This window comes from Castanea sativa, chromosome 9 (assembly GCF_040712315.1).
Source record: "Castanea sativa cultivar Marrone di Chiusa Pesio chromosome 9, ASM4071231v1".
In the NCBI taxonomy this organism is placed as follows: Eukaryota; Viridiplantae; Streptophyta; class Magnoliopsida; order Fagales; family Fagaceae; genus Castanea; species Castanea sativa.
Genome location: NC_134021.1, coordinates 25,142,235 through 25,162,446, shown reverse-complemented (window position 1 = coordinate 25,162,446; position 20,212 = coordinate 25,142,235). Strand labels below are relative to the sequence as shown.

At 35.0% G+C, this 20,212-nt stretch overlaps 1 protein-coding gene and 2 long non-coding RNA genes across 4 annotated transcripts; 1 reads left to right on the top strand and 2 right to left on the bottom strand.

The window, feature by feature from the left end:
* Positions 1–1,227: 1,227 nt before the first annotated feature.
* LOC142610708 (uncharacterized) lies at positions 1,228–3,513 on the bottom strand. The gene is made up of 3 exons (XR_012839861.1): positions 2,128–3,513; positions 1,775–2,035; positions 1,228–1,689 (listed from the first exon to the last, which is right to left on the bottom strand). It is a non-coding gene; the product is annotated as an uncharacterized LOC142610708 (long non-coding RNA).
* A 44-nt stretch (positions 3,514–3,557) lies between these two features.
* On the bottom strand, positions 3,558–7,276 carry LOC142610709 (uncharacterized). Of its 2 annotated transcripts, none has more exons than XR_012839863.1 (3): positions 7,129–7,267; positions 5,643–5,704; positions 3,558–4,307 (listed from the first exon to the last, which is right to left on the bottom strand). It is a non-coding gene; the product is annotated as an uncharacterized LOC142610709 (long non-coding RNA). The 2 variants fall into 2 exon arrangements; XR_012839862.1 differs by having other exon boundaries at positions 4,016–4,307; positions 7,084–7,276.
* A 1,928-nt stretch (positions 7,277–9,204) lies between these two features.
* LOC142611109 (uncharacterized) lies at positions 9,205–19,316 on the top strand. The gene is made up of 6 exons (XM_075783144.1): positions 9,205–9,480; positions 13,600–13,692; positions 17,560–17,692; positions 18,156–18,453; positions 18,550–18,604; positions 18,866–19,316. Exons 1-6 carry the CDS (start codon positions 9,358–9,360, stop codon positions 18,938–18,940), a joined length of 777 nt encoding a protein of 258 aa, XP_075639259.1. The 5' UTR covers positions 9,205–9,357; the 3' UTR covers positions 18,941–19,316.
* The last annotated feature ends 896 nt before the right edge of the window (positions 19,317–20,212 follow it).

The following is a 20,212-nucleotide window of genomic DNA, read 5'->3' as shown; positions in this document are numbered from 1 at the left end:
TTTGCCTACCCGTGGTTTGAAAAGTGTCACTTAACCCACCTGTGGTATGTTTCTGTCAATCTCTGTAACCCACCTCAAGCCCAGCCGTTACAAAAATACCTCTTAACCCCAAAACACAACATAACGCGAATCAAAACACCCAAAACTTAGATACTTTTAGAGAGAGAGATCTGTGGTGAGATCAACATGTTCTTTGTGGTTTGGAGTGTCTAGAGAGGGAGAAAACAAAAGTTTCGCAAAATTGAAGCTAGGGATGGTAGTTTCGGTAAAGAAAATCAAGGTATTTGTGTCTGTTCTCAATTTAGGGTTTCAAATTTTGTTCAAGTGCCAACTTACTGTGTGAAACTATAAATTTGTACTTCCCAAGAATCATGTTTTGTTGAAATGTCTTCATCAAGTGGTAATTTCTCGGGTTCCTGTGGCCATATATGCAATGAGCAGACTTGTGCTTTAAGAAGAAGTTTGAGTTTGTATAATTTTGGGAGGAGTTTCTTGGGTTGTAGCCATTATAAGGTTGGTCCTAAGTGTCCTTTTTTTGTTTGGCTTGATAACCTAACCTATCCTCGTGGGAATGAAACTGCACATTTGGCTCTAGAGAGGATGTCTAGGCTTCAGAGTGCTCTCCAACTTGCCAATGAGAGGGAAATGACAGCTTTGGAAACAGGGGATGCAGCAAGGCAAATGACAGAGAAGCTAGGAAAATGGCAAAAAAGGCTCTTGAAGAGGAAGCCAAAGCCAAGGAGAGGGAGAGAAAGACTCGAGTTATCTATGCAAAAGCTAAGGAAAATGCCGTGTTTACTGAAGAGAAGTAGAGAATATGGAAGTTTGCGTGCATTTTGTCATGGATCTTTTTTGTTATTGTTATGTTGTTGTTATGTTTTGGCTCAATTGAGTTCTCTTGAGTGAAGAGGCCTAGGTTATTACCCTGAGGTAGTTAATTAGTAGAGATAGTTATGGCAATGGTGTAATGAATTTGCATTGTAATAGTGCTAGCCTACTGGTGTAATGTTTTGATGTGTCAATGAACGAAGAATTCGTCAATTATTGAGTATTTTGTGCATACCATAACAATCATTCAATGAAAGAAGTATTGGTCATGCCACTAGTCTCTAGGCATATAATGAAAGAAGTATTGGTCAATTATCAATGACCTGCGCATACCATAACAACCATTCCACAATAACAACTTCCATACACTGTATTGGAAAAATCTACTTGGACACAATCTGTAGCAATAATAAATAAACTTCTATATAATCTAGTTTGGACAAATAATGTTCCATACAAACTGAATTGAATAAATACCACAACTTCCATACCACAAAATTTCATACCATAATAACAACCTGGAGTGTATTGCACCTTAACTTCTAGTAAATTACAAAAAAGCACATTCCAAGGTTAGCTACATACACACACACACACACACATAATTGCTCAAAACAAGGCGATTGTTTTTTAAACTAATTGATAATTACAAAAAGCTAACAGTGGTCTTCACAAAAAATACTAGCTACAGGTCCACATGTTCTCTTGCCCCTGCCTTTACTCCCAATGCTGGCATGCATACCCACTAGCTTCATTTCTTCCTTAACTCTTTCCACCCACTGAATTCATTTTTGGTGGCCTTTGTGCAGCAAGCTGTCCTCTAGTCCTCGCACCACCAGTGCTCCTATTTGGATGTGAAGGCTACAAAATAAAAAATAGATCCACTCGTTAAAAAATATCTCAGTTTACACAACCATCTAGGAAAGAAGCAACTCAACTAAGTTACCTGTGAAGAACTTGGTAGGGTATCCTAGGTCTCCCTAGGTGTGTGAAACTTTGGCTGTGAGGAAGAGAACCATCTTGCTCTCCTTTGAGATGGCCTAGCTTGATTTCCTTGCTGAGAAGCTTGATTTCCTTGTTGTAAGGAGAAAGGCTGAGTGGCAGACCTCATGTTGTAAGTTTGGGTAGGCTGCTAGGATGGTGGCTAGGGTGCAGGCTAAGGTGCAGATCCAAATCTGGTACTAGGTGCAAGCACCCCTCCCTTTGCCTGCAACAAAACCCAGTTTCAGTACATGAATACTTTTGTAAGTTTAAAAACAAGTTTTTTTTTTTTTTGCCATTTAAATCCCATTTACTTACAGCTTTTTCTCTTTGAAGCCTTTGTCTCCTCTGCCATGGTGTCTCCCTAGTGATGCCAGCTTTGCACCCTCTTGAGTTATGCCCTTCCTTTTTGCATTTTCCACACCTTACAGGTCTGTTCAACCTACTTGCTTTGTAAGGGTTTCTAGACTCATCAAGTGCCCTATTTCTTTGTTTGAGTGGCTTGCCTAGTGGTTTGTATATGTGAGGTGCTAGGGGAGCAGGCTATCCAGTCTCAGCCCATTTTGACTGGCCAGGCATGGGAGGAAGTACCTCCTTGTATATCTCCATGTAAGTTTCTTTGTGGTAGCATGGGTGGGTGTTGTCTTTTGGTGTCTCAATATTTGTATAAATGGCTATTATGGCATGTTTGCATGGAATGCCATTTAAATCCCAAGACCTTCTTGATAAGATCAACTACATGCCTCTCATACTGACTGGCTACCTCATAAAGTAAACTGCCAATTGGGGTAGCGCTAAATGGCTTGCTTTCAAGCTACAATTTCTCCAACTTGTATGCTTGGACACAACTTTCCAGCATACTTCTCTATCCCTTTCCTTTTTGTGTAAAGCCTAGTCATAAGTCTAACCTTAATCCACTCCAACATTGCCAAGATAGGCTTGTCCCTAGACTTCAATATTATTGAGTTAAAAGACTCACTCAAATATTTACCAAATGATCTGTTTAGGCCCTAGGAGTGAAGTGTGACCTTGTCCACTGTGCAGGTGCAATGTTTGCAAGATACTGATATGTCTTCTCATCCAAATCCTTTATGTATTGCATGCCTCTCTTAAACTCCCTTACTGTTGTGGCAGCAGCACACCTCCACAGTGCATCCTTCAGCTCCAATCTCTTATGATCGACTTTGAAATTGTTGTAGATGTGTTTCACATAGTATTTATGCTCCATAGTAGGGAATAGTGTCTCTATTGCAAGTATAAGCCCCTGCAAATAACCTAACAAACACCTTTGCATTAGGAAACTTCATCTTCTTCTTCAGTACAATAGTTCTCATGTTACTCTTAGCATTAAACTCTAGCTGCTCAGGTACCTGCTCATTATCAGACCCATCCATGCTTACCCGGTCATCCTCAAAAGCTGGCTCAGCCTACTCAGGGGTTACATGGGGTGCATTGCTTGATTCTGGGGCTGTATTGGAAGCATTGCCTAATGCTAGGGCTGTATTGGGAGCATCACTTGATTCTGGAGCAGAACCTTGTGGAGTTGAGTTTGGAGCAGCAAATATGTCATCACCAAAGTCCTCCCCCTCTAGGCCTTCATATATTCGATCATCATAGTCATCTCCTTCAACATTCTATTCTTCAACCCCTGCACCAACCTCAACATCCGGTTCTTCAACTCTTGCACTGACCTTAACATCTTCAACATTCTCAACATCTTCTTCTTCATCATTCTCAACATCTTCTTCTTCCTCCAATACAACTTCATCATAATCACTCTCCAAATCTATTTCATCCACCTCTCCATCACCACCTACACCACCTACTTCACCACCTATTTCTGCCACTCTCCCTCCATCACCACCTACACCATCATCTGCCACTCCTCTTCTATCAGGATGCTCAACTGCTAGTGGCTCCACATTTATGTCAGTATAGATTATGATTTTATCAACTGGTCATGCCCTATGAACGGTAGTCATGTTCACCACATCTAGATCTGTTTCTATGACCCTTAAATCATGCTCTAGATCACCTTTAGGAAGTAAATACCTATATCTACTATGTTCATTAGGAGCACCAACTAGATGGTATATGTCACGACCCAAACTCGATACCCCGATTTGTAACCATGACCGGCATACTAATATCAAATTTAAACTTAATATTAACAAGAACCAACTTAACTTTTACAAAAGTTTCTCTCTTTCTTTTCATTCTTGTTTCTTTACTTAAGTGATATGACCTTTCACTTGACATTCAGAGCATCTACACTGTACTCAAAGAATAACATAATCCACTAGTTAATCAAATTCTAAATTTCACATGATATATCTCTTAATACTTTAAGGTACACAACTTTTATTAGATCCTAAAATACACAATACTGTAAAACTAAATATCAAATTGCTAGTTTGGGATCTATACTTTTAAAACTAAAACCAGCTCCTTCCAAAACTCGACTAAGGCTCCCGCTGCTCCAAAATAAAATCTGTTAACTGAAAAAGTGGAAGGGGTGAGCTGCACAGCTCAGTAAGGGTAAGATACATAAGAATTTAATAAGAATGCATGTAAATCAAATCATTTCATTTTATAAATGTTCGGATAGGAGAACAACTTTTCATGCATAGTATTTTATACTATTTATAATAATAACTTATATGCTCTTCATAGGAAAATAATTGTTCTCCTTTTTCTTATCAGATTAATATTACCAAAACCTTTCGGATTGAATTTCTTTCGTTTCTTACAAAGTCACCAAATATAATATTGATTGTTTAAAAATCATATACGTACATATATATATATATATATATATATATATATATATATATATATATATATATATATATATATATTCTTGTTACAAAATAATCATTTTAACTTAAATCAGATAATTGGTAACTTTGTCTTAAACTAGAAACATTTTAACAAATAAGAAGACTTTTCTTTATAAACTTCTTCTCGTAAAATATCATAACTTTCATAATCATAAAACTTAACGTTTCATAAAGAACAGATATCTGATAATTTTTTTAACGTAAACTTGTACTTTCATCAGAAGCTTTATCTTTACAGATGCTAAAACCTTTTCATCAGATTCTTTATCTTTAAAGCACAACAAAACTTCAAAAACTTTTATCTTTAAAGAACAGCTTTTCTTTTCATCATAAACTTTTTTTCATGAGAGCTTTTAACTTTTCATAATGCATTTAAACAAATCATTCTCTCATGATCAAAAAAATAATATAGCTGTTCATAACATATTGGTTAGTCCATATTTGATAAATCTATACTTATTTGGGAGGCTTCTAGCACCATTGTGCTAGGCATCCAACATTCCCCACAATGCCAAGTATTCCCGGGATCACATCATAATACATATATTTCAACCATGGGGATAGGTTGACTTCCTCCACAAGTTGGCCGTAACCAACAAGGGCGGGTACAACAGAGCCAGTCCCACATTAATGGCCAATCAGATAACATTTTTCATGGAAAGCCAGTAATTAAACCCCTACTGGCAGAGTTCAGATTATCAGAGAACATAACTCGAAAACATTTCATACTTATATATCATATGGAAATTCATAGTTTGGATAACATTTCATAATAAAAGTATTTCCATTGTTTTCTTTAAATATCATGTTCATGGAATTAATAACAGCATCAATATGCTTAAATCATATACATAAAGTTTCGAGAACTCACGAACATATCTTTGTCTGAAACATGATTATATGCCATATCTCTAATCAAAATCCTTTTTAATGCATAATATACTTTAAAATAACCTCATGACTTACCAAATGTTCATATAACTTATCCCTTACCTGAAAGCAGAGGAACTAAGAGCCTAAAGTCGAAGGAGCTTAGACTTGGGTACTGGTAACACCTAAACCAAAATCAAAGTTTATTACTATCAATTACTCCTTATAATAAACTTACACATTCATCTCAAAGCCTATCTCTTAAAATCAAGGAAATCCTAATCTCACCTCAACGAGGTTCCCACAAACACAAAATACATTCATCAAACAACATGATGTACCAAATCATAGAGAAACCAACATTCTCACATTAATATCATATCTCTAGAAGAGCCAACTTCATTTCAAAAGGTTCTTTGAGATTAGGGCAATAAAGCATGCATAAACATAAAATCTTTTAAGCATGGTCATGTAACCATATACACTTACATGGCAATATACAACCCATTGAACAAGACAACTTCATAAAAATAACAATCGGATAGTTTAGAACCCTTCCTTTGAGTACCAAACCTTGAACTAAGTTACACAAAATTTAGCTATGATCTAGACATACCAAATGATGAGCATAATAAATTATAGTTCAAATCATTCACCCTAACTTTAGAATTAAATCCTCAAAGTTAGGCATGTCCCTTACTATTCACTGTTTCATTCCAGCAACATATACTTCACTTATAAAATACAAATGGGCTATCAATTTGACATCCAAACTTCATGTAAATTTACAGAGAAACTCCTCTAGATGTCTAGTAAATTCGATATGAATTTAGGAGTCAAAGTATAAAACCATGATTTATTAAAAATCATACAATAAAACATGCTCAAATCTGTCCTGACAGAATTTTATGCAAATTAGGAATTAAACCATTATTTTTATATTGATCCAATGGCTGTGAGACCACTTCCATTAGAACCGTATGTGTCTTAGGTTTAATAGGAATTATCCCTAGCATCCAAATTCACTGTATACAATTTAATACATAATTTACCATGTGTAAACACAGAATCTGTCACAATGACAGCTTTGCAACATTTTCTTATATATTCACAAAAAATTATCAAATGATGGTGTTTTCCTATGAAATTTAATACACACATACTAGAAATATTATATAATAATCTCCAATAAATCTTTTACCCATAGCTATCCTAGAAAAATACAAAATTTATAATAACTAAACAGGTTAACAGTGAGTGCAATTCTTAACAAGTTCATGAACTAACACTCAACCAACTTCAATTACTAAATCAACTACACATTCAGCACCTCAAATAACAATTCCATAAAGTTTATCTAGCTATTTTAATCCTTTAACACTTACCCATAATAGATTTTATATTAGTCTATCATCTAGAAGCACATGCAAGCATAACAACGATTCAAATCATATTTGGGCAATCAACAATCTCTAGAATCCTACACACCCATATACAAATTCATATAACCATCACTTAAGTTTGAATTAGATAATATACTAAAAAAATTAGGTTTTCCCCTTACCCTAGACATGGATTCTTAGAGTGATAAGAGCTAGAATCACTCTACCTTCAATATTGAGAACAAGAGCTTGGGAGAATGGAAAGAAGCTTCCTTCTTGCTGCTGGATCCGTAGGTGTGAAAGAGAGAGGAGAGTTGAGAGTTATTTTTTCTTTCTTTTGGTGTTGGACCCGTGGGTATGAGAGGGAGAGTTCTTGAGTCTTCTAGTTGCTTGAGAAAGTCAAAGAAATGATGATGTGAGAACAAGGGAAAGTAGAAAGAGATAAGAACAAAGAAAAAGAATAAAGAAAGAAGAATGAGGGCTGAATCTTCTAGTGCAGCCAAGGAAAAATAAGGGAGAAAGTTGTGTGGGGCACGTGTATGCATGAAGGAAAAAGGCTAATGACTCATCCATGTAACTTTTAAAATTACTTACCTCCCTACTTCTTTATAAGCTTATATTCTATAAAGACCCAACTATAAAATAACTTGGCACATAAACCCCTTACCCTAAACACTTAATATAATTTTGTACATACTTATACTTAGTGTGTGTATATATATATATATATATATATATATATATATATAAAATACAAATAACCATTTCAATTATTTATAATCTTTACAATTCTTATTCATGGCATTATAAAATAATATGTTTATTAAATATTCTTATATTAATTTTAGAAAGTAAGGGATTCAAATAACAATTAACCACTTGAACACATAACTTAATTATAAAATTGGGTCGGGGTGTTACAGTATAAATCTCGAATTTCAAAGAAATTCAACTTGTCAGGGTCAATCTCTGTCAATGTATGTACAGACCTACCCACATATTGTAGGGTTGGGCCTCCACAAAACATCCCCCAACATGAATTTCAATGTCAAATATGAAGTCAACCATCTGCAATTAAAATAAGTAGTTTGTTTACATACTGACATGTAGAAAACGACAACAAGCCAAAAGAGACAACAAGCCAAACATAGGGCTGTTTTGTTTTCATATAAAATTTGTTTTGTTGTTGAAAGACAACACACGGACAAAAGATCATATATAGCACATGCAAAATTAGATTCCCAACAAATTCATAGGGACCACACTACCCACAGTTCACAAACAAGTGTAATCATTGACAAATAAATTTGATTCTTTCAGGCATACGCATTATATAAACAACCATAGCAGTACATTAGCTACATCCTAAGCGATTCTACATATAAATAGCAAAATGCACATTTAACAGACACCAATTTTGAGAGAAATTTACAAACCCTAACTACGTGGGTGGGTCGCGATAAAAAAATGCCATCAAGAACCCAAATGCAGATCAACAGTAGTCACACATACCTTCCCTAGCTTCGATGTTACGAAACTTGTGTTTTCTCCCCCTCTAGACACTCCAAACCACGAAGAACATGTTGATCTCACCACAGGTCTCTCTCTCGAAAAAGTTTATGAGTTTTGGATGTTTTGATTCGCGTTATGTTGTGTCTTGGGGTTAAGAGATGTTTTTGTAACTGCTGGGCTTGAGGTGGGTTACGGAGATTAACGGAACATATCGCAGGTGGGTTAAGTGACACTTTTCAAATCATGAGTAGACAAAGTGATTTTCACTCAAACCATAGGTGGGTTATGTGTAATTACCCCAAAATTCTAATACCATAACTTATTTTACGTACTTTGCCACAACTCTTTTATGTGGCTAGTTGTGAGTGTTGAGTTTATGTAGACGTGGGAAGTAGTCAATTACAATTTGTTATATAGGATAGTTGTTGTGACTTGTTTCGATGAAAAAGTCTTTCTTCCCTCTGTACTTACAAACCTTTACTGCTACAAATTAAGCCTATCAGGGTTATTTTTTAGAAATTTGAATGTCTAAATCAAATTTACCCAAATTTCTGGGATCACAAGTATTATTATTTTCTATCGACAAAATTTTCTTCTTAACCATATTAGAGAAATCTTTTCTAATTCGTTATGTAGTTTTTCAAATACCATTACGTGGGTTGGAGAAACTTTTATTTACAAACCAGTTTCACAGTTTTGGAAATAAACTCTCTTTTTTTCAAACATGTTTGACCCGTTAAGGTCAAACCCGACCCGATTGGGTTAAAAAGGGACCGGGGTCGGATTGACTCGTAGCTAGTTTTACAAAATGTTGTTCTTCCACCCATATACCGAGTCTCAGGGTGGACTCGCTAACATGATTCTCACAATTGCGGCTTAGCTTCAAGGTTGCCCTTGGTGGCTCTCTCTCTCTCTCTCTCTCTCTCTCTCTCAGAGTTGTCAAAATGAATAGCGCCATGAAGGCAGCAGCTCTGATAAACTCAAAAGCCAGCTGCTTTCATTTGAGGACTGCCCTTTTTCATTCTACTCCTCCCCTCGATCGTAAAAGACGCATTTTCTGGGAATCTGTTAGTCTCTCTCTCTCTATCTGCATATATTTGTATTCTTTTCTATATGGATTTTTTTTTCCATCAATATGGTTATATGTGAATGATTTGGAATTTATTTTTTCTATTTTGTAAAACTATAGTTGATTTGGGGTATGATGTTTTAGGATGATAAATGGACAACATTTTTCCTAGTCTTATTAATTGGTCATTTTTCTTTGTTTGGTTGTTGTGGAAACTGGGATATTATGCATACTTGTTTATTAAAGCTGAACTGGTTTGAATATTTGGGTCACTGAATTTCAAGTTAGTTTTTTTTATTTTTTTTTAGCTTTTAAAAAGAAATGAATTAGGCCCATTGCCTTTTCCATCTCAATTGCATATTATAGGTCGGTTTTTTGTTTTTAATTGATGGCATATAGTTTTATAATGGTCTTTTGAATGCAAACATGAGCTTGAATGCAAGTTTTTAATTCATTTTTGGGGCAAGTACAGTAAAGTTATAATCTTTGCAATGTAATGATGGTTTTTGGTTCAATGTTTGATGTGGTCCTGTGCAACAGAGATAATTTAGACTAATGGAACATTGTTGAGATCTTATGATCAGTGTTGGTAAAAGCGAGTGGCGCACTTAAGCGCAAAGGCCTCTTGGAGCCTAGGCGCAAAGCGCGTGCTTGATTGAAGTGAAGCTCTCATTTTTTAAAAATAATTTAAGAAATTCTTAAATTATTATTAATGAGAAATGCAACAATCAAATGATCAAATTATCATATAAATTGAAATAAATATTTTTATATAATTCATATAGCATTTAGATATGCCCTACTTTTGCAATTTTAACACAAAAATTGCAAGTCAAGTCAAGTCATTTTATTTTTTTTGGATAAGCTAGATATGAGTACTTCTAAGTAATATCCTTTCTTAAATCTCATCCTTTCTTAAATCTCCTATATCCATAATGCCCCATGACTAATTAGTAATATTAGTTAATAATTTAATCACTTAATGACTATAACTCTATAAGAATTTGTCTGCTATGTTCAACATCAACCACTAAAGTAACTAAAAAATTAACACATATATTATATCATATATATATATATATATTTTTTTTTTTTTCATGAATGAGCTAAGAATATGAGGACATTGCAACATGGTAATTGGTACCAAGGAGCTAGGTGGGTTACTATTTCAAGGAGAAAAAATAAAAATAGAGAAGAACTGGAAGGTTGTGGGTTGGGTTTTAGGACAAGTTATACTTAAAATATATATTTTTTTGATAAGTAAGTTACTCTAAAAATATGCAAAATCAATGGTTTATATCAGTTTTAATTCAGTTTTGGTTTATTTTTTTGAAAAATATAAAAAAGCTCCAAAAAGTGCTCTTCTTTCAATGAGCCTAGCTTTTGAGGCAAAAAGCGCTGGAGCCTTGGGGCTTTGAGCTTTGAGCTTAAGTGCGCTTTTAACAACACTGCCTATGATGTGATAGTTGATCAGCCTAGATGGCACAAAATTTTCAATATGTATGAGCATTGGTGATGATGTGGAAGGGTTCATCTTCTTTACCCAAGTAGTGTTTCCTTTCTTTCATATCCATATTGAAGCATACTCCCTTGGATTATAATTCACTCTTTAGTACCGGCTGACTGTTTCTTGAGACTTGCTTTATTTTGCGTTATTGCGTCATGCATGATTCTCTTTATTAACGTCTTGTTAACTTGTCCTAGATCCATTCCCTTATGGATCAAATACAAAGAAATAAAGAGGTTTCATCAAATGGTGAGAAAGTGGTTGTAGTATTAAAATTGTTGTGTTACTTATGAAATTATGTGGGGGGGGGGGGGGTGAGGGTTTCATCTTATATCATGGGTTATTTGAAGAAAGATGGATTTTTTTGGTTAAAGTGATTCTTTTGATAAATGGGCTAGTTAGCTGGAAATACCTGCAAGCATTCTCATCCCTAATTTAATTGTTTAAGCACTAGTTGGAATTTTATTAAGCATATTTTTGTTATATAGTCAAGTTAGCTAGGTTTTGGGACTAAGGTTTTGTTATTGTTTTATGGTTAAGTTAGCTAAGTGGTGAACTTACTCACCAAACAAGGTTTATGTAGGTTTTGCCTTTTTTAGTTCTTGTCTCTGTTTCCTATCCTAGCCAACTTTGCTAAGCTGAAAAGGTGCAGTGGGGCTTTTTTTGGGGTGGTATTGGTGATGAACTCAAATTTTATATTGTTAATTGGAAGCAAGTATGCACCCCACTTCACCAAGGGGGTTTGGGAGTTAAAAAAGTGATGTTATTCAATTAGCCTTTGTTGGTGAAATGGTTATGGCATTTTGCAATAGATAAAGATGTTCTCTGGGGAAATTTAGTGGACTGTAAATATAGTAGTGAATGGGAAGGGTGGTGTTCGAAGGAGGGTAAGGGAGGGTATGGTGTTTGCTTATGGAAGTGTAGTCGATTGGGATGGAGTCATTTTTCCAAATGCGTCAATTGGTAATGGAACTATTGCTCAATTTTGGGTTGAATGGTGGTGTGGGGATGGTATTTTGAAGGATTTCTTCAGAAATTGTCTAGTATTGCACAGAATAAGAAGGCTACTGTGGCGGACTATTTTGTTGGAATGATGAGTCCATGCATTGGGACATGACCTTTATGAGACCTCTTCATGATTAGGAGATGGATATGTTGATTGATTTCATGAACCTCATCTATTCAACAAAGTTTAGAAGGTTCTTACCCCCACCCCCCCCCCCCCCCCCCCCCAAAAAAAAAAAAAAGAGTTTAGAAGGGATGTAGAAGACGAGATTTGTTAGAGACCTACAAAGAGTGGGCTATTTGAGGTGAAATCGTTTTATAGGTGCTTTCTATTGGCCATGTGCAATTGTTTCTCTGGAAGGCTACTTTTTTTTTTTTTTTTGAGAGGTAATAGAATTCTATTTTTTTGATAGGTAATTGAAATTTTATTGAGTAAAAAGTACATCGTGTTCACACTTCACAATGATGAACACTCTGTACTTGAAACAATTACAACAAACCAAAAGGAAATACTAACAGATTCTAGGAAATCAGAAATGGAAGTACAACATGTATAGCCCCAATACAAGACCACTCAAACAAAGTCCCAACCAGTAAAGACTTCTAAAGATCTAAAGGTCTCTCAATATCTTCAAAAGTACACGTATTGCGCTCCCACCAAATTAATCACGTTAGATAAGCTGGTACCATATTCCAGATATTTGAAACTATTTCCCCAACCAATTCCTCCATGCAAAAAGTAGAGAAGCAACCCCCATCAGCATCACCCACTGAATTCCAAACATCACAAAAACTTCAGTCCACAAAGCATGAGCAAACTTTCAATGTGGAAGGCTACTTGTCATAAAAGAAATAAAAATAGAGAGCATTTGAAAGGCTAAAGTCCCGCTTAAAGTTGCGTTTTTACATGGATTGTTGCTTTGGGACAAATGCTTACATTAGATAACTTTTTCGGCTGTAAGGTAATAGCTGTAGAATGGCGTTATATGCATAAGAAAAATGGGGATAGTGTTGATCACTCATTGCTACTGAGTACACTGGAGAGTTGTGGTCTATGGTGTTCTATTTGTTTGGAGTATAGTGGGTTATGCCTCACAAAGTTCCTGATTTGCTGGCATCCTGGAAAGGGAGAGTTGTTAACAAGGTAATGATGAAATTTGGAATGTTGTACCTTTATGTCATATGCAGACCATATGGGGAGAGTTTAACAATAGAGCATTTGAAGGTTCTGAATGGAGTACAACAGACCTGAAGATGATCCTTTTATGAGTTCTGTTTGATTGAATGGCTGTGTTACCTTACCATTCTTTTTCTACTTTATTTGCTTTTATTGATTATTGTATTTGTGCTTGATGATGTTTCTTGTGTACTGGGTGGCATCCGTTTTCTTTAATAAATTTTCTTACTAATAAAATAAATGTGTCTTTGGCTGGTAGAAAGTTCATTCTCTTTATTCTCATGTTGTCTCAGCTTTTGCTTGATGTATTTTGCCACTTCATTGAATAGGCCCACTTCAAATTTTTTGTGCTCTCTCTTTCTCGTACTTTGTCTTTCATCTTTGCTGAATGGAAATTGTTGCTGATGCTCACCATTGTTCATTTGCAGAGACCCAACTATAATTCAAAAAGGTTCAGAAAGCTGCATGCAAAACAAACATTACTGCGCAATGTCGGCGCTTATGCAGACTTCCTGTTTCAGGTTTCTGTTTAGGATGTTTCTAACTTTTTCTTGTTTCTCCCTTCCTGTGTTGATTGATCATTGTACCTTGGTTTCTTGATGTTTATGCCTTTTTCGTACATTTCCCATGTACTGGGCTGAGTTTTAATAAAGTTTTTATGTTACTTATCAAAAAAAAAGGTTTTATGAAAAATTTATTTTTCTCAAGATGCATGTGCAGACCTATTATATTCTACTTAAATTTACCTAAAATACCAGTATTACACTCTCTAAGTCAATTAGACACAAACAAGTAAAAAAAAGGTTTAGATCTCAGGAGTTAGTTATATATATATATATATATAAAAAGATTTAACAGTGATAGTGGACGTTGAGCATGAGTGTACCACCCGTGGTTCCCAAATTCTAGAGGATGAGATAGGAAGGGAAGATCTAGGTGCGGTTTTTTGAGCTGGGGTGGGCTTGCATTATTTGCATTGGAGGTTTGAGCAGTGAATCCAAGAGCGTTTGGGGCTTAGGCAGCCTTGGATCTTTGAGCACGAGGAGAGCTTGAGAATGAAAGATCATGGTGGTATACTTCTTGTAGATGTAGCTATGGTTGCAAGTGAACTAGCCAGTGTCGAGGAGAAAAGTGGTGGAGGTTGATTTTGATCAGAACCTTTTTTTTTTCACTCCTGATTTACATCAGAACCTTTTTTTTTCACTCCTGATTTACATCAGAACCTTTACTGCGTTTCTTGAATCTAGAATATTGCTTTCTTTTTTCTAGAAGCTGTTAAGTGAAGCAATTGTTTTGTTCAATTATAATGCCAAGTGAATTATTAAGAAGAAAAAGAAAAAGGATTACAATGTCAAATGAAGGTTCAATATTTTCTTTTGAATTTGAATATATAAATTTATTTATTTATTCATAGTTTTAGTTTATTTTGATAACTGGATTGCAATGATGAGAGTAAAACCTTCTCCCATTCTGTTTTGAATAAATGGTTTTGATTGGAGGCTTGGAGCCTATTGTATTGGCTTTTTTACAAACCAAATCTTTTTATTTATTATACAAAGAAAGGGAACTATAATGGTAGAGATTGCGTATTTGAATCATCTGATCTCTTCCACCTCTTCAAGCTTCATTCTTCAACAGTGTAATTGAAGCTCCTTTTCAATAATAAGGGAGGGGAGGGTGGGCAGAGGGGGGAGTGGATGAAGGGTTATTAGGGTAAAATTGGAATTCTGAAATAAGATTTATTGTGCACGTGCACAATAAAAAGAAAAACAAAGGATTTCTGTTAAAAAAATGACTTTAATGGTATATAGTCATGGGAGGGGGCAATTTGCTTATTACCAGCCAATAGGTTGGGGGGGGGGGGGTGGCATTGCTCAATTTTATATTTTAATGGGGGGCTTGAACTTGACCCCATAGTTAAGAGGGGAAATATTGGTTATTTATTATTGTCAAGATTATTTATGGATTTGATTCAGTTCTTTATACTTATAAAAAAATTTATTTTCCTGGTTTAATGGTGGATGCTGGATATTTTTTATTCTTTGCATTCTTTCTTTCTTTCATCTTTTCAGTCAAGTCCTTGTGAGATGCAGGTGGCTTTGCTTTTTGTTTAATTATTTATTTCCCTTTAAAGAGTAAAGAAATTATGGAAGATTATGGTATTCTTTGGTTTTGGGTAATGAATGAGAAACTTTGTGCCTCAAGGATAATATCTTTTATCATTATGAGATGAGTGGTTGGTGAGGCAGGTTTGGGGAGGCCTAGTAGTATTGTACGTAGAAGACAAGCTGTAGATCATCTCATTGGGGAATTATTTGGTGCAGGAGTTTTGGATTTCAAACCCAGGTGGCATCTAAATATAATTACGTTACTTACAACAAAATCTATGGTGAATTACTAAATTATACTTTTTGTCCCTGACATTGGTAAGAAGCTCAATTTTGATCCCTTAAATTAAAAAGTTCAATTCTGGAGGGAAAGGAATAGCAGGAGTTTTGAAGATACTTAGAGTTCTATGCCTGGCCTCAATTTGATCATTTTCAGAATGGTATTGGACTGGCTGTCAGCATTCAGGAATCTTTGATTATTTTCTATAGGTTATTTATTAGCTTTATGCAATTTTTGTAACTAATTGTTTATCCTAGTATACTTCTTGTATACTTGGGTGACTCCTTTTTCTGATTTATATATATTTTTATTACCTATATAAAAAAAAATTCCCTCCATCCAACTTACATTTATTTTATTTTTCTCTAACGTGGCTAATAGTGTCATAAATGGACACACATCCCTTTATTCCTCCCTTCCGTTTCTTTTCTCTCTTTCTTCATTTCTTCTCCAGCCGTTGCCCACATCTCTTTCTCCCCTCCCTTCTCTCCATGCTGTTGCCCTCAAGAACCCACAACAACAACAAAGAATTGAGATTCACAGTGAAATCCCAAGCAACAAGGACAACCTCATGAAAGATATCCAATCAAGCATTTTGACAAACTCCTCATGGGTAACATACCAAAACTCTAATTCCATTTTAAAAAATTGACCAAAACTGAACCCCACTTATAATCTTATCAACACAATGAGTCTCATCACAACACAACCAAATTGAACAAAATAAAGAAAGGAAAGGACACCAACATTCCTCCAAAGGAGAACTTGTAGAAAAAGAACTCACTTAATCCTATTGGCTCCTTTGCCATTGTTTTTGAGTCTTAACTTATTGGGGTTTTGGTTTTTCACAGCTTGATTTTGATGTGATGGGGCTTTGAGTTTAGTTTTATTCGATAATGTTGTTTTTGAGTTCAAATTATATTGGGATTCTTCATAATTAGTGTTTATTCTTCATGGGCTTGTTTATTATACATGGAGATGTCAAACAATCGGTAGGCAGAAAATTTTGGTAGGGGCCAATTTGGGAATTTGGTGTTGGTGGCTGTTGGTCTATGGGTGATGTGGTGGAATTTGAAGCATGGTTGTCTCGGGTGGATCTTGGCCATAGGCACTAAATTGTTATCTTTTCAATATTTGAGGAACCACAATTGAGCTATTTAAATTTGAGGGACCAAAATTAAACTTAACCCCAAATTTTAGGGACCAAAAATATAATTTACCGAAGACTTTAAATACATAATTAAGCATAGTAGAAACAATAGAACATATTGGCATAGGTGATGGATAAATTTGGCCAAGAGCCTTGTAGCTCAACTGATTGGCACCTTTTGATGGAGACATCCAAGGTTAAATCTCCCCTCTCTTGTTGTAATTATTGAATTATAAAAATAAGAAATAAATAACTATAGGAAATGCTTAACATTGGAAAAAAGAACTGGTGAAGAGTTTTGAAGAATTTTATTATTATCTAGATTTATATGTTCATAGGGTTTAATGGATGTGGAAATCCACTCTGTAGTTTGAAGTTATATTATGGTTTCTGGCTTTGGGTTTTTACATATGATAGCATTACAATTAATCTCTTACTAGTATGATGTTCCTAGAAACATAAGTTTACTTATTTTTGAGTATATGATTGGCATCAAGGAATGCATAGAAAAAATGAAAGTTTTCTGGTCTTGGCCAATAAAGTTTCACCCTAATGGACTAATTATCACAAATTGCTCAAGGACAGAGTTTTCCTCCAAACTGGTTTGGAAGAATCTCCTCCAAGCCACTGTGTTGATTCATAAGACCATCCATGTATACTATTTATCAAGTCACATGACACATTAAAAACTGTCACATAATTGCTTGAAAGAATTTTTCTCCAAACCAGTTTTGCCTCATAAATATTGTTGGTTTATGCATTACTGAAGCTTTTCTACCTTTTTTTTTAATTAAAAAAATTGTTGTTATCATTGTCATTATTATTATTATTGTTATTATTGGATTTCCAGAGCTGGCAGGATGAGGATGATGAGGATGACCCATCTTCAAGTAGAGGCACCTCATGGTTTAAAAAGCAATACTCTGCTAAGGGTTCCAAAAGGAACTGGACTGGGAATCGAGGAACCAAGCAATGGGGCAGAAGTAAGGACATTTCAAGTGCTTTGATGCTAAAAGAAGCATTGCATGTCTAGTTTTAGAACTATATTTATGAATAGATTATTTTTAACATGTTATGGGGTAGTGGGATTGTCAGTTAAATCGTCTCCCTCTAGAAAAACCTCTTGGTGGAATCTTGTTTTGAAAATTTTTACGGGCTGAGGAGGGTCTGTTTGGTGGGGGGGGGGGGGGGGGTTGGGGGAGGAGCCCTATGGATAGGCCTAAATGTTCCTTTTGTTTGTGGAGATCATTGCTCTAATTCTGAATGTTAAGTACATTGTTAGCTTATATGCATCATTATTCCACTCTCCAAAGACAATAGGGTGATGCTTTTCTTAATGGCATCATATGGCCAATTAGATCTCCTTTGTGGCATAACTGATTTACTCATGTCTTGAGCCCTTTGAAGTTTGCATGAAATATCATTCCATTTTCAACTCTTGTTCAGGAGGTTTCCAGTTTTGTGAAGAAGATGATGTTGATGTTGAGAACATTTTCCGAGATGCATTCGGTGGGAACCGTTTTTTTTATTGGTCCTTTATTGATGAAGAGAATCCTCAATGGAGGAGCTCATCAAACTATAACAACTATGGGAGGTCCTGGAAATGGAATTGGAGACATCGGACTGAAGAAACATATGATTCTTCATCTGATTATGAGAGTTTGGAGTCGGATTTGGCTTCAGATAGGCTGGCCCTTGGATTGAGTGCTTCTGGTCCTCTAAAACTTGAAGATGTTAAAAATGCGTAAGTTCTTACCAGGTTCTGTGTCTTACTTCCTGAATCATGTCTTTCCATTTTGTTCTCTAGTTGTCTGATTACCATCTGATTTCACAATTTCAGATATCGAGTCTGTGCACTAAAATGGCATCCTGATCGCCATCAGGGCTCTTCAAAGGTATTAACAAGCTCCAACTGTCGATTAGTTTTACTCCATATCTTGAATCTTTCCTATGAATTAGCAAGAAGAATTTAATTTACTGGATATTTTAAAACCTTTGAATATGCAAGAGAGTATTAATTAGCACACCAAATTGCTCAATGTTTAAGCACATTATCTTTCCATGTTGACATCAATGGCTGTAATCATTGTTTCTGCTGATTCACAGCTACTTGGTAGTTGGTGCTAACAGAGTGACTAATTTATGTGCTTGAACAGGCTGTTGCGGAAGAAAAGTTCAAGCACTGCAGTGCAGCATATCAATCTTTATGTGATAAGCTGGCAGTAGATTAAGGATTTTTCAGAGCATGCTAGTCTGAACCCTAGATCCATTCAACTCATTGCTGTTTAATTCAGCACTGTAGTTGATGTAGCTTACAGATCACATTTTTATCCAATTCCATAGTTAGGATTTTTTTCAAGAACCGTGTCAGGATTGCCACTATGGTTTCTCTCAAGGGGCAATAATGAGCAATGGCCATGCAACGATGGCATTAGTTTGTGATTCTGCATTGCCAGATGTATTGATTCATGTTCTTGATATATTTTTTTTGTGAAGGATGTAAAACATTTCTTCTTTTTTGTACTATTACTTGTATATTTGCTTTATGCTTGAAGGCATAAATAATTAATTGGTGATAATAAGATTGCAAGGTTATAATTTTTCATATTGAAATGCGCCTATGCTTTCTTTATTATTGCATTAAAATCTAGTTTAATATCTATGAATTTGGTAAGGATGGGGGTATAAAACTCATGTTTTATACCATCCAATAAGAAATTGCCACATCAATTTTTTACTTAAAACTCAATACATTCTATTACACATAATAATATCTTAATAAACTCATAGTTGACTTGGATTTTCAAATTGGTTTTATAATATTTTTAAGAGTCTGAATTCAATAAAGATGGGTGTAAAACCCATTTTTTATACATCTAATAAGAAACTGCAACATCAACTTTTTGCTTAAAACTCAATAGATCGTACCACACATAATGTTAGGATTAGTGCTCTTAAATCCTATTGTATGATGCTATGCATGACATTATGTATGGCTTAATGTTGTGATTAATAAGGTTGTTTTATTATTATCTAAAATAATGGTAACATGAATAATTGGACATTATCATAGATGCATAGTATGTGATTTAGTCACAGAAAATATAGATTACAAGTTCTTTGTAAACTCAGAATTATAGTTTATAGTAAGTGATGAAATTGGGCATTTCATCTGTGAAGACTATAATATATTAACTAAGATGATTCGTCTTGATCGTGGAAGTGAAGATTTCTAGTTGATATGTTGATATGTTTTAAGAGTTAAGACATATTGAACTAGACTGCTATGAGATTTATTATTCTCTTAACGACTGTCAAATAAATAATAAATCTCACGACTTCTATTTACATGAACTCTTAATCTTGAGAGAATAATGGACTTGATCATGAGATGTCGATTGCTTGGATATATCATGAGTGAGATCTAAAGTCACAATCAAAACCTCAGTATGTTAGACAGCCACATTTAGTGTTGATGGAACATATATTCTCAAGATAGAATT